The following is a 13,406-nucleotide window of genomic DNA, read 5'->3' as shown; positions in this document are numbered from 1 at the left end:
CATTAATTGTATCTCTGTCAGCTCAGTGCATCGCAGGTCCATCGTGATTGAACTTTGATTTGCTTTTAACGCATCCTTTCCACTCCTAACCTTTCGTGTCTCGCCACTTATGAGGAGACTTGACGGCAAGTATGTTAAGATTGTAGGTAAGCGTGTTAAGATTGTATACATGGTTGTGATAATGTTTTTTATAAACTGAAAACCTTGGAGTTATAAGTTAGGAAAAAAAACTTCATAATATATCATTTTCAGTCTGAACTCGAATCTTCCAATGATTTTTAAGTTAAAAAATACATCCAGTTTTGAATTCTAAGCATTCTTTTCTTGCCACTTTCAATGTTTTCATTCTAGCAACTTCATCACGCGCATACCAATAGTGTATAGAGAGAGAGAGAGAGAGAGAGAGAGAGAGAGTGTGGGTGATGCTCTCGAACCAAACTATTCATCATGATCATTCTTATGTGTCGTGTCAAGCATTGGGTTTATCAACTTTTGAGCAACTTCAAAAATCACACTATAAGTATGTGAGACTTGGAACTCAAAATGCTCAACCCATTGCATTGTCATTTGCGGAGTGCTAGCCATCAAAAATCCCAACATGCACACTAGCTTATCTTAACCGAAAGAACAATCACTTCCTATTACACTCTCAGGGCTTAAACATTCTAAAGAAACCAGTTCTCCGCTGTCACGCCAGCCAATTCATATAATGAAGACTTAAAGATTAATAATAATACTGAGTTCCTTTGAATAATCACTTACATATACATAATACCTGGAAAAATAGAAAAAATCACAGAGGAAATAATACGAATCCAGCAAAGCCAATAAATAAATGAATTTCGTCAAATTTCAAGAATTAAACAAGTTAACCCGATCAAATATATCAAACTAGAGCACCAAGATAGTCAAATTCATGGCGTTAACAATTAAAACCGAAAGAAGAAGAACAAATAGCCTTACGTGTGCTTCAAACATGGCGGCGAATCGAACCGATGCCTACCGGACGCGATCGGCCGGAGATCACAACCTAAACAATGCGCGAACTGAGTGTGATCGGCGCCCGAGCATTGCCATTGAAGCCGGGTCAAATTAGAATTTGAAAACTCAAACCCTTGCGGCAGGAGAGAGAGAGAGAAGCGAACGGTTTGAGAGGAAATGACAGAGAGGAAGTGGAGCAAATGAGGACAATCTGTGTAGGAACTAGAAGAGGTAACAAGGCGTGTGAGTGACCCTTCTTCTGTATATATATGTACCGGGTAAAATTACGCAATATCGTACTCTCAGGTGCTTGGTTTCAAGCAGTGTCCTTTTCCTTTTTCTTTTAAGAATTTTTCTCATATTTTTATTTTCATTTTCCATTTTTGCCCTTTTTTCCTTTTGAAATTGCACCTGTAGTGTCGCTAAACGTTCAGGTGCCGTTTGATTTTGTCTTTTTTTTTTTTTTTGGGTGGCGTCGAAAATGATATTTCATTAACGGAGGACAAAACCCCCTGGAAACAAGAACAAAGCACAGGGATGGTCCCAACCATTAAGCAGGACAATCAGAGACAGCCGAATACATAAACAAAGCGATTAATAAAGACGCCACCCACACAAAGGCTACAACGTCCAACCTTACAAATAAGTAATTATTTTGTCTTTTTGTTAATTCCCATTTTGGAAATAATTTGAAGATAAGTGAATAAATGTAGTTATGATTTATTAATGAGTTATGTGAAATCTTAATATGCATTTTTGCTCACCAATTTAACCTAAGGTGCAGTGGTGGAGTCAAAAAATTTGCACAGAGGGGGCACTTTATGTGTTGAAATATATTTTTGTTTAGGGTAACAATCAAACTAATTTTTCACTCGATACAAAATTCCTGATTTTAATTTATATACTCCATTAATTTACATGTTACATGAACTATCTACTCATCACCGATTCTAACAAAAAATCAAATGCAATGTACTTTATTAAAGATACACACTAAGAAAATTCGGACAATAATTTATCACTACAAAAGCTAGAGTCAAAGTACGATAATGAGAAATTTGAAAAGGGTAGCAATGATTGTGAGAACGGAAAAGAAGAAAAATATAAAGAAAAGAAGAGACACTTTAAAATTTGATTTAAAAAGTATGATTGTATTAATAAGATTATAAGACCATTGCCTCAAAGAACATTTGAAAGGGGACACATGCTCACCTTGGCCCTTAGCTCCCTCCGCCACTGTTAAGGTGTACCTTTTATTATCATTCTCAATACTTGACACGTGTCTATGTGCAAAACTATGGTCCATCAAATACAAAGTAAAGAGTTAACTATGATTATTCTAGTAGACACATGTCAAGTGTTGAGAAGGATTGTGAAGGCACTTTTGGTTAAAGTGGTGAGTAAATATATTTCTTGTGTTATGGAGCTAAAGTCTCTTTGTATCAAATTTTCATTCTAGGACAAGCTTCATGACTGATCAAGGTATGTTTTGAAATAAAATTTTACTATTCTCAATTTTGAATTTTTGGACTCTAATTCTTCAAACTATATTCCTATCATTGAGGAAAACTATTATTATTTTCAATAGAATGTGTTATTGTTCCTCTTAAATGTGAGGCAACACAAAATACGAACCATAGTGAATGAAGTTAAATAATGTCCCATGACTTGAAATTTCCCATAAAGTAATTTGTAACTTATAACATTGTAGAACAATTCAAATAATTATTTACAAACCAACTAGTTTTTAGTTTAGCTGTTCCAAAAGTGATTATAGGCCATGAAAAATCCATGCTTCTCCCTATTGATTTTCGACTGACAGTTTTATTTTTAATTAAAATTTAACTAAATCCAACCCTTGACCACCTATTTTTATAGATATACATTGGCTTTTGGTAGCTTTTGAAAGAAACTTGTATGTACATTTTGTCCAACTTTTTGTCCACATATACAGTTTTATTTTATTTTATCCTTTCCTTCTCTTGACTGTAAAAGATATACAGTTATTTACCATGGGTTCCACACGTTAAATAAAAGAGATCCATTTACCAATCTGAACAGGCAAACCCACAATACACGGCCTCAAAATAATGTCAAAAGACAAAGTCGTACATATAAGTATGGGCCACATATATACATATATGAGTTTATTTAATGTCTTTTACAAAAAAAACAAAAGAAATTAGCCTATAATGATTTTATTGCAGTTACGTGGAAGAGTAAGTATTGTCTTGTGTCTTAACTTGAGCCATGGATGCATGATTATGATTATGATTATGACTATGAGATCACTTTCATCCATCCTCTTTTTGCTTTCAAAAACAACTCTATAAGAAAAGTTGCTATGGTAAAAACTGGATCTATAAACCTAGGTAAGATTTGCCTCAGTTGTTTCATGGGCAGGTTGACGTTAGCGACCAATTTAAATACCAAAAAATTCAAAAAAAAATTTCTATAAATATCTAGCCATGTCATTCACTTTTCACACTAAAATCTATACAAATTTCTCTCATCGTATCTCATGTAAATAGTAGTTACCTTTAAATTGTCATGACAATAAGTAAAAATGAATACATCAAAAAATTAATAGTACAATCACTATTCACATAAATAGTATTTGTCATTACCCTTTGTCATGTCACAATGAAATAAAAGTGCTCTCAGTCGGTCCAATTAATTTATAGCTCATTCCTTGTCCTAGAAATTAAAATAATAATGCCGAATATCCATAGTGGTCGAAAAACGAAAGTCATAATCCACATAACAGAGAAGGGTTTGCTATTTGACACGTGTAATCACGAGGCCACCAAGCTCGCTACCCAAGCGCCAATTGGTCCGGTTTTAGCGGCCCATTTCCTGGATGCTGGAGTTGGAAATCATCGCAATTGGCATTGCTATACTTGTGGGTGGCTCATGACTCATTGAGCCAACACAAATTGTCGTTATGGCCCATCAAGACTTAAATGGGCAGGACAAAACATGGGCCTTCTAATTGTACCCAAAATATGGGCCTTGTAGTTGTACCCAGCTAAAATGTATTTTCTAAATAGTCATTCTATAGTGAGGACCTTATCTACGACCTTTAGATGAGATCCTATCTCTTAACCGTTGGATCAAACTAACTAATTTAATCCAACAGTTAAGAAATAGGACCTCACCTAAAGGCCACATATAAGGTCATGACTATAGAATTCTTAATTTTCTGAAAGAGTTTTTAACTGTAGAGGCCCCTAAATTTTACTCCAAGTTTCAATTGAGTCACGTAACTTTAAATTTTTTTTAAGCAATGAGATCATCCAACTTTCGTATCCATTCCAATTGAGTCGTTCTGTCAAATTTTGTTAGTTTGACCATCAAAATATAAAACATATATTAAAAATATAAAACCTGGGTCCGTCCCTTGGGGCTTCTCTCTTGTATTTTATTCATCTTAGAAATATAAAACATATATCTATAAAATAATTTTAAAAAGGGTGCGAGGGAGAGAGAGCCCAATCCGTGATTGCCAGCTCTAGATACGTTTACCAGCTGTGTGACTAACCTCATTATGTATGTTGCAAGTGAAAAAAGACAGATCTGCCTACAAAGCATATTATTCCAATGAAATTATAGAATATAGCATCGCAAGCGCAACCCAGCCAGAGCTAGAGTGGCAATGCATGCTTGTTTAGCTTAGTTAATTAAGAGTTAATTTTGTCCATGTAGGGAAATGCATTTGGGGTGCATTTTTTTATTGTTAAGACGAGGTTCTTCAATCAACAAGGGAAGAACAAGAAGAAAAGTTACACAGAAAAATACGATGAATAATCTTCAATATGATAATCAATATGAGTGATAATTGTGATACGTTATTTTTCATTGTAATTTATTATTCAGATTGACAGTTCCATCAACATAATTAACAAAATAAAATACCCATAAGAATGATTTCAGGTTTCTCCTCTTAAATATATCAATCATTACAAAAGTATACGACAAAAGTACGTTTAATTTATGGCCCATAAAATATTATAAAAATTAAAAAGTACCAAATCTTTCTAGGTGTGAATGTGATTGCGACAATGATACCCAACTCTTGTTTATGCTTTTCTGTAAAGCGGCAACTTCTGTTTTATGCTTTGGATCCACACTAACACATCTACTAAGCATTTTAAACCAAACTGAATTAAACTAATAACCGAATTAAAAAGCTTAATCCTTCCCTCACCCGTGACACACAGAAACACTATCCCGTGAATTCCCAGCTGCCACGTGCTGCGCTCTGGTTGCTTCCATTCATGTATTGAGCTTCAGCAAAATCGACTTATAGCTGCATGTGAAATTTTGTTTTTGGAACTTTGATACAAAACCCTTTTCTTTTCACACTTCCATCGAGTGGTTTGGTATGTCCCACAAGCTTCCAACCTACAACAGCGTGACACGTGGGCATGCCCATGTGGTTTGTCGACCAACAGCGTGAGGCGAGTGCAAAATCGACAGTCGTACGTGTCATAGCTGAAAACCACAGATCAGCCCAATCACACAATTTCAGAAAGTGCGGCACAAATTTTTGTCACAAAGCCTCTCATTAGCTTTGAGCTCACCCGTGAGAGTTGGCACGTGAAAGACTAAGACAAACACATGCGCCTTATTATGCACGTACGCATTCCCATGCTTCCAAATTTCCACTACAAAATCTAACCTCTATAAAAGCGACCTCCACACTTGCATTTTTACAAGCTAAGTCATACACTTGCAATGCAGTCTAATTAGGTAGCACCACCTTACGTTATGTTACAAGAAACCTCATTGGCTTAATTTCATAATTTGCATGGTGCGAGGGAGAAGCGTAATCAAGCATCAGACGAAGAATCAAGCACTGCAAGCAATCAGGTGAATACTTGTTGTTTGTTGTAATGTGATAGTTCAAAAATCTATTTCTAATCATCCGATATATTATCTTGTGAGATTGTTAAACATGTTTGATTTAGTGAAATTTTCTTTAAGATAGTATGTTAAATTGTATGGAATATGATTACCGATAAGTAGCATGCTTATTGCGGTTTAAGTAAGGTCACTTGAGGCATAGAAGTTGGTTTGGACGTTAGGGTTTATGGATCAGAACTATCTAGATCACAGGGAGGGTTTGAATGGACCCGTGAATGGTTTTAACATTGTTGTCGGGAACCTACTACATGCTTTCCTACTTCGATGGCCACAACCACAAAAAGAGCAAAACAACAATCAAGAGTCACGAGAGACTTATTGCTTTTACATCAAAACCACATTCACCCAATCTCCTCTCAATCCTTTCCTCTTGCAGCTATATTTTATTCTCTCATCTCATCCCTACATTCCAAAAAACCTTACAAAAATCGCTCTCTCTTCTGATCTCTATGTCACATGAATACTGTACTGAATATTTATGACATGACATTTACTTGTAAAATTCCCTGAGATGACAGAACAAAGCATTTCAAACAGAATTTGATTATTGATTAGTTATTTAATGATGTGGTTAATTAACTAGAGTAATTAAAGAGAGTCTGATATGAAACGTATTTTTTGTTGAAAAGCAGAGAAAAATATATGCATTAATAGAAGGTTATAGTTCTACATATCTGCTTAAGGTATATATAGCTTTTATTGAGGGATTCTTCAAATAAGCTTATTTGAGGGACACCTTTGTAGAACCCACTCCGTATTGTATTTCACTCATCCAAATCGTATATTTTATAGATATTTATTTAAAGATCATTTTTACAAAAAATCACTTGAATCTGATATCATTTGACCACTCAATTGAATTATTGAAATTTTAGTACTTTCTCGAAGCATTGTATTAATTGATTTTGTAGGATACAATTGGATATCAAAACGGTTTCAATTTGTCTAATTTTTTTACAAGGATTATCTATGAATGTATATTTAAAAAATAAAAAATTTAGATTGTTGAAAAAAAATTCATAAAAACCTAAAGGGTGTCCCTCAATAAAAAAAGACTATATATATATACAAACATATTTGTGTACATATATATGTTTGTTCAGGTAGTGAACTATTTTTGTACTTCCGTTTAGCAAATTGAAGTATATACAACTAAATCTTAATGTTAAAATTTGTAGGTCCCATTTTTCCATGTAATATAACTCACACAATAATGTATCAAGTTGAATGGACACATCCCACCCACGTACATAAATGTTGGAGTTTACTCTTTTGTACATAAATGTTGGAGTTTACTCTTTTGTTTTTAGTACAAGTAATAGTTTAAACTACAAGAAAGAAGAATTTCTTACACACATACTCCACGGATATCATGAAGGTTCGAACTTGAGACCAATAACTATACCCCGTTGGCTTGAAGTTATCTATTTTGTCAAAATGAATAGTTTCTATTTCTATTTCTATTTATTTTTCCGTTTCTTCGTGACTATATCTGACTTGAGTGGTTGCATATTGCATTCATATACTATGGATATATCATACATGCTCTTGCATCTTTGCTTCATATATAAATGTCACAAAATTTACTTACTGTCAGTGAAATATGATGCCAAAAGCTTAGTGGACAGTGAATTTTTTGGCAACCAGTAAAAATATTTAGCATAACAGTCCAACAGAACAAAAATATAATTGATTATGTCTTTTAGGGTTCAAAAATTATCTTTCCTGAGTTGCTTACCACCAATCCAAGAAACCCTGCCAGCAGAAATTGCTTATGTTTACACAGAGCACTGCAAGTTAACAGAAAAAAAAAAGTTTTTGTATAAAATCTATAAATGAAAACAAAAATATGGTTGCTGCAGCACACTGATTCAGGAAACTTGAGCCTCAGAGCAGTTCACAAGCTCAGAACTGCAAAAGCAAAGTTCCTCCCAAGCTCATCTCAGAACGTGCCATGTGTTTGTGTTTGGTGTCTAAGAAAACATCAACTGCCAAGAAAACAAAAAAATGGAGACGAAACTAGAATCCCTGCAGGACCACATGGCGCAGAACCAAAACCAAACGAAATATATAGCATCAGAGAAAAAAAAAGGTAAGAGATCATTATAAATAAATCTGCTAGAGAACAAAGAGTAACAGTCCACAAGATTGCAACAGAAGACCAAATTCCAAAATCCCCATAAAAGCCTCCAACCAGTTTCCTAGACACCACGATATATATATATATATATATATATGTATGTATATATTTTTTCTTTTTTCATTCAGCCTGAAGTTGACACGTATAGGACTTTATATATACATGCATGAAAACAATTCACTGTGGAAACTTATAATTTTGAGTATAAATTAGAGCCAGTCTTTCAACTGGTCCTCAATGCCAGGCCACTTTCTTCTTCTATCTCATTTGCTAGCTTTTCTTAAAAGTGCTTTTTGGTAATTTTCTCAGAGCAAAGGCATGGAGCCAATTCACTGGTTTATGGTCCTATGGATCGCATTGAGTCTAATGATCTTCCAAAACTCAAGCAACGTGGAAGGAAGATATCATTTCCACAAGAGGAACAAAAGCTCCCCTGCTCCTTCCCCTGACGCTGGAGAGCCAGTTGCTCCTTCAACCCCAAGCCTCAGCCCTCCTCCTCTTCCAAATGTGCCCTCAGACCCTTACCCTGAGGACCCTGGAAATAATTCTTCTGGTTCTTCAGATTGTGTGTTCAATGTCATGAATTATGGGGCAGTTGGTGATGGCTCTGCTGATGACACTGCTGCATTTAGAGCGGCTTGGAAAGAAGCCTGTGCTGTAGAATCTGGTGTGGTTTTCGCTCCTGCAGATTACAGCTTCAAAATTACTTCAACCATCTTCTCAGGTCCTTGCCAGCCTGGACTGGTATTCCAAGTAAGATTTTATTTTATTTTTTTCATTTTTCTTTTACACAAATGTCTTGTGTTCTAAAATGAGTTCATCTAGCTGTCAATGACAGTTGTTGCATTAATCAAAATAATTGAAAACGAAAAGACCCCATTTTGGGTTTGGAGTAAAACGTCTCAGGTTTAGATACAAGTGCAATTATCAACACAAAAAACACCAGTAAAGTGGTTAATAGCAGTTACTTCTATATTTGAGAGGTCCTTTTCGAATCACCCCCTTTAATATCGCTTGTGTCTGAAAAAAAAAAACAGCAGGAAAGGATCCGAACTCTTAAAACTACATTTCTGTGAAATTTGGTTCATTAATTAATTTTCTAAAATTGGTAACCGAGGTTCGAATGTGAAACAGGTAGATGGGATTCTGATGCCGCCAGAGGGGCCTCAGACTTGGCCTAAAGGAGACAGCCAAAAACAGTGGCTTGTGTTTTACAGGCTTGACAAAATGACTTTCACTGGGAGTGGAACCATTGAAGGCAATGGCCAAAAGTGGTGGGATCTCCCATGCAAGCCTCACAGGGTAATTTAATTCACCAAGCAGCTGGTCCTACCTTTTCTTTTCCTTTCTTTTAATTTTATTTTTCATGTAAACTTTTTGGTTTTTAAATGCCAATATTAACTCTGATCTTATTACTACTTCAGGGTCCTAATGGATCCACATTGCCAGGACAATGTGACAGCCCTGCTGTAAGTGAAATTATCCACAGTCAAATTCAAGCAGCAGTTATAAATGTGTTGTAAAATCAAATGGTAACTTGTTCTTCTTGTTTTTTTTTTTTTTTGGAATTGTTCAGTTAATTAGATTCTTCATGAGCAACAATTTGGTGGTTAAGGGGTTAAGAATCCAAAACAGTCCTCAGTTCCACATGAAGTTTGATGGCTGTGAAGGTGTACAGATTGAGAAGCTGTCCATTTCCTCACCAAAGCTTAGCCCCAACACAGATGGGATCCACATAGAGAACACAAAATCTGTTGGCATATATGACTCTATGATTAGCAATGGTAAGAAAATGGAAAATGTTTTTTTATATTTAAAATTTACCTTTTGTATTATTATGTGTTAATTATATATAATTAATTAATAAATTGGCATGATTTAAACAGGTGATGATTGCATTTCAATAGGAACTGGATGTGCCAATGTTGATATAAGAGGTGTCACTTGTGGGCCAAGTCACGGGATTAGGTATAATATACTCTCTCAATAAATTTCTCTCTTTCGTTGCCACCTGCCAATTACCATCCGTTTTGAGTCCAAAAGTTGCCTTCTTAACTTCTTCGGCAAAAAGGTTGCTTATTATTTGGTAATCACTCTAACAACTGGATTGGCTTTAACTTTACCTTTTTAAAACAAGTACTACATGAAAAACTTTTTCTAAGTTCCACATAGTTAAAATAGAAAAACAGCTTTTTCAACGAGTAATGTTAAAGAGATCACATTTTCAAATTACATTATGCGACGAACGAAATAAATCCTATTTACTATGTACAAGATGATCAATTAATGTGGTCACTCTAGCTAGTATTACCCGGTTTCAATTAGTTTTCAAATGCTTCCTAAATGACCATTAATCACATTCCATTTTTTGCAGCATTGGGAGTCTTGGTGTGCACAATTCCCAAGCATGTGTTTCCAACATAACAGTGCGTGACACTATCATAAGGGAATCCGATAATGGAGTCAGAATCAAGACATGGCAAGGCGGGACGGGCTGCGTATCCGCCATAGTATTTGAGAACATTCAAATGGAGAATGTGATGAATTGCCTACTAGTAGACCAATATTACTGCCTATCAAAGGCCTGTCGAAACGAAACTTCGGCAGTTTATGTCACAGACTTGACATATAGAAACATAAAGGGCACATATGATGTGAGGAGGCCTCCAATTCACTTTGCTTGCAGTGACACGGTGGCTTGTACAAACATCACACTCTCGGAAGTTGAGCTTTACCCACATGAAGGAGAGTTGATGGATGATCCATTTTGTTGGAATGCTTATGGGACTCAAGAAACAGCCACTATACCTCCAATTGATTGCTTGCGGGATGGAGAGCCTGAGAGTGTGGCTGAGGTGTCCCAGTATACTTGCTAGGGTAAAATTTAATTTACTTTTGGGTTGGGTTATTTCTATATTTATAGTAAAATTTACTGTTTTACTGTATAGAGCCCAAGAGCCATTTATCTGATATGGGTCTTGAAATTTACTACTTAGGCTCCCATCCCTATTTGGGCTTTCCCCCTTATTGTGTGATGATGTGATTTACCATTTGGGTCTTCTTTTTTGGCCCTACAAATATTGTAATGAGATTGAGTGCTTACATGTATTGGCATTATATGGATAATGTATTTTTAGTAACAGTTAAGAATTTCATGACCACCTATGTGTAACTATTCAATGGATGCTTTCTGTTTTATAGTAATGTGAAGGGTGTACGTTTAATCAACCCAACCTTTGGGTTCTAGCCTTGTCCATTAGCATCATGTGTGAAAAATATCAACAAAACATGTTCCACAAGCATCCAACCGGATCAAATTTGCCCGTAAGTTTTAGCTCAAGTGATGTAATTGGATAGATAAATGGTGGGTGATGTTATTTTGTCAGACTTATAATATTGTATTATTATACTGTAAAATCTAGATCACACATTCAAATAAGAACTTACGTAATCGATAGTCCAAAATTCAAATGTTCCCAAAAATTAAATTCTCAAATTGAAGTCTTGATTTAAGCCAAAAAGAAAACTAAAGGCTCAACTGAAAATGGATGATATTTGGAAAAAAAACATTAAAAGCAAAAAAAAAGAAGAATAAAATGCATGATTGGCCAAGAGGGTTTAGCCGAGTGGAATTGACTTGCATACCAATAGTCCCAGGTTCAAACCCCCATGATACCTTGATAGTGCGTGTGAGAGATTCTCTCTCTCAGTACTTTAGATTATTGCTTGTTAAAAAAAAAAGAAAAAAGAATGACTGCTGTACGACATGTCGTATGTATTGAGATAACCTTGTATTAGCCCGACCCAACGACGCAAATAGTCAAACCATTTCCGCTGCAGCAGTCGAATTGAGTTTTGCCGTTGGGCTCTAAGTCACCGACTCACTCTCGCACAGTCGCAGGTAACAAACACATTCTGTCTCTGCCGCTTCCACCGATTTCGATTCTTACCTCTTCCTGATATCGATCTATGCATTTCATTGTTTCATCGCGGCATGCTTGAAGTTGCCCGCAAGGTGTTCGACAGTTTGCCTCTGTGAATTACTGCATTGCGTGCCGATTATAAATCCATAATATTTGACTGTGTTGATTGTGATTGGGATTTTTGTACAGGAAAAATAAGAACATGCCGTCTCTGCAAACCGCATTGCCTCCTGAGCTCGCGAATAATGTGATCAGAGTTAGTATCGGAAAAGTCTTGATTTCCTCACTGTTTATATCCAAAAATTTAATCATTTTGCTTGCCATTTTTTGAGCTTAAATGATCGTTTGTCGTTGTAGCTTTACCGCGAGTGTCTTCGAAGAGCTAAATATGTTGGTCATCGGGTATGCAAAGTTCTCTCTCACACACACCCACGCACATCTTTTTCTTAGTGAAAAATGTGTTAGTTGTTGTTTCTCAATGAGATTTTAATCAGTTCTTAAGAAGCAATTGTCCCAGATTTTTTAAGGAAATGCATCTTCCCTGATTTTAGGAAATTGATCAATCAAATGCAACATAAATGTACACTCTAACAAAATCTATCCAAACTTGTTGAAATTGAATTTGGGTTCTTGTTTTGTTAATGATGCAGCAACACAATACGGAACTTGTGGTTGATATGGTGCGGCAGCAGTTCAAGAAACATATGCTTGAGACAGATCCAGAGAAGATTCAAAAGTTGAAGGATGAGTAAGTATATTTGATTGTTTTCTCAACTCTCATTTTCGACTTTTTTGTATATCATGCTTCATGGGTTGATTTGAAAGCTAATTGATGACCAGTTCTTCAAATAATGCGCACAAAGACTTGCATACAATGCATTTCTTATTCAAGTTTCTTGATGGAATCTTTGTAATTCAAAATTTTAATCTGTCTTCCTTGGTTCTCAGTGCCGCAAGGGGACTTATAAATCATATACTATTCGAGTCCGAGAGGCTGTCTGGTCGTAAATTCAGCAGCTCTTGATGTCAAGGTTTTCAGTTTTCTTTCTGAGGTTCCAGTTTGTTGTATTGGGTGAATTTTTGGCAGCAAAATAAGTGATACCGTCGATGTAAGATTTAATGCTATTTTGCCTTTTTATGAAGTCTGAATGCTTGGTTTCTTTGGAAGTTACTGAAGTGGACTTTCTGCATACCAAACAAGGAAACAAACTATAAACCTGTGCAAGCAGGAATTACCAATTTGCTATCCCAACTTATAATCTAATCATCATATGTTTCTAATTCCTCTTAACATTTTGAGGAAAGCTGATGGTCGATGATGTCCGTCGATGGCCGAGCAAAACTCTGACATTTTTTATGAGAGATGTTAGAGACAATGTTGCCATATTTGATAGGAGAGGAACTTCTCCAGCTGCTACCTTGCAAGCTCTCCCAAG

General features: G+C 35.7%; 3 protein-coding genes across 6 annotated transcripts in view; 2 read left to right on the top strand and 1 right to left on the bottom strand.

The window, feature by feature from the left end:
* The window catches only part of LOC18789557, a 36,290-nt gene extending 34,704 nt beyond the window's left edge, over window positions 1-1,586 (bottom strand). The window contains 1 exon segment of the mRNA XM_020554180.1: window positions 964-1,586. Coding sequence (XP_020409769.1) covers window positions 964-978 — 15 coding nt within the window. The 5' untranslated portion in view covers window positions 979-1,586.
* Window positions 5,713-11,251, top strand: LOC18790242 (polygalacturonase At1g48100). Of its 2 annotated transcripts, XM_020555168.1 has the most exons (8): window positions 5,713-5,853; window positions 7,770-7,999; window positions 8,357-8,800; window positions 9,182-9,349; window positions 9,472-9,516; window positions 9,624-9,831; window positions 9,934-10,015; window positions 10,422-11,216. In XM_020555168.1, exons 3-8 carry the CDS (start codon window positions 8,366-8,368, stop codon window positions 10,921-10,923), a joined length of 1,440 nt encoding a protein of 479 aa, XP_020410757.1. In that variant the 5' UTR covers window positions 5,713-5,853; window positions 7,770-7,999; window positions 8,357-8,365; the 3' UTR covers window positions 10,924-11,216. The 2 variants fall into 2 exon arrangements, with proteins under 2 accessions (XP_020410757.1, XP_007223106.2); XM_007223044.2 differs by lacking the exon at window positions 7,770-7,999 and having other exon boundaries at window positions 10,422-11,251.
* On the top strand, window positions 11,554-13,141 carry LOC18791589. 3 transcript variants are annotated; one of them, XM_020555170.1, is made up of 6 exons: window positions 11,554-11,948; window positions 12,052-12,062; window positions 12,160-12,226; window positions 12,328-12,372; window positions 12,621-12,718; window positions 12,919-13,141. In XM_020555170.1, the coding sequence occupies exons 3-6, from the start codon at window positions 12,173-12,175 to the stop codon at window positions 12,992-12,994; spliced, it is 273 nt and encodes a 90-aa protein (XP_020410759.1). In that variant the 5' UTR covers window positions 11,554-11,948; window positions 12,052-12,062; window positions 12,160-12,172; the 3' UTR covers window positions 12,995-13,141. The 3 variants fall into 3 exon arrangements, with proteins under 3 accessions (XP_020410759.1, XP_020410758.1, XP_007223829.1); XM_020555169.1 differs by having other exon boundaries at window positions 11,556-12,062; XM_007223767.2 differs by lacking the exon at window positions 12,052-12,062 and having other exon boundaries at window positions 11,560-11,948.

This window comes from Prunus persica, chromosome G1 (assembly GCF_000346465.2).
Source record: "Prunus persica cultivar Lovell chromosome G1, Prunus_persica_NCBIv2, whole genome shotgun sequence".
Taxonomy (NCBI): domain Eukaryota; kingdom Viridiplantae; phylum Streptophyta; class Magnoliopsida; order Rosales; family Rosaceae; genus Prunus; species Prunus persica.
The sequence above is the reverse complement of the archived record's forward strand: the minus strand, read 5'-3'. Positions and strand labels throughout refer to the sequence as shown.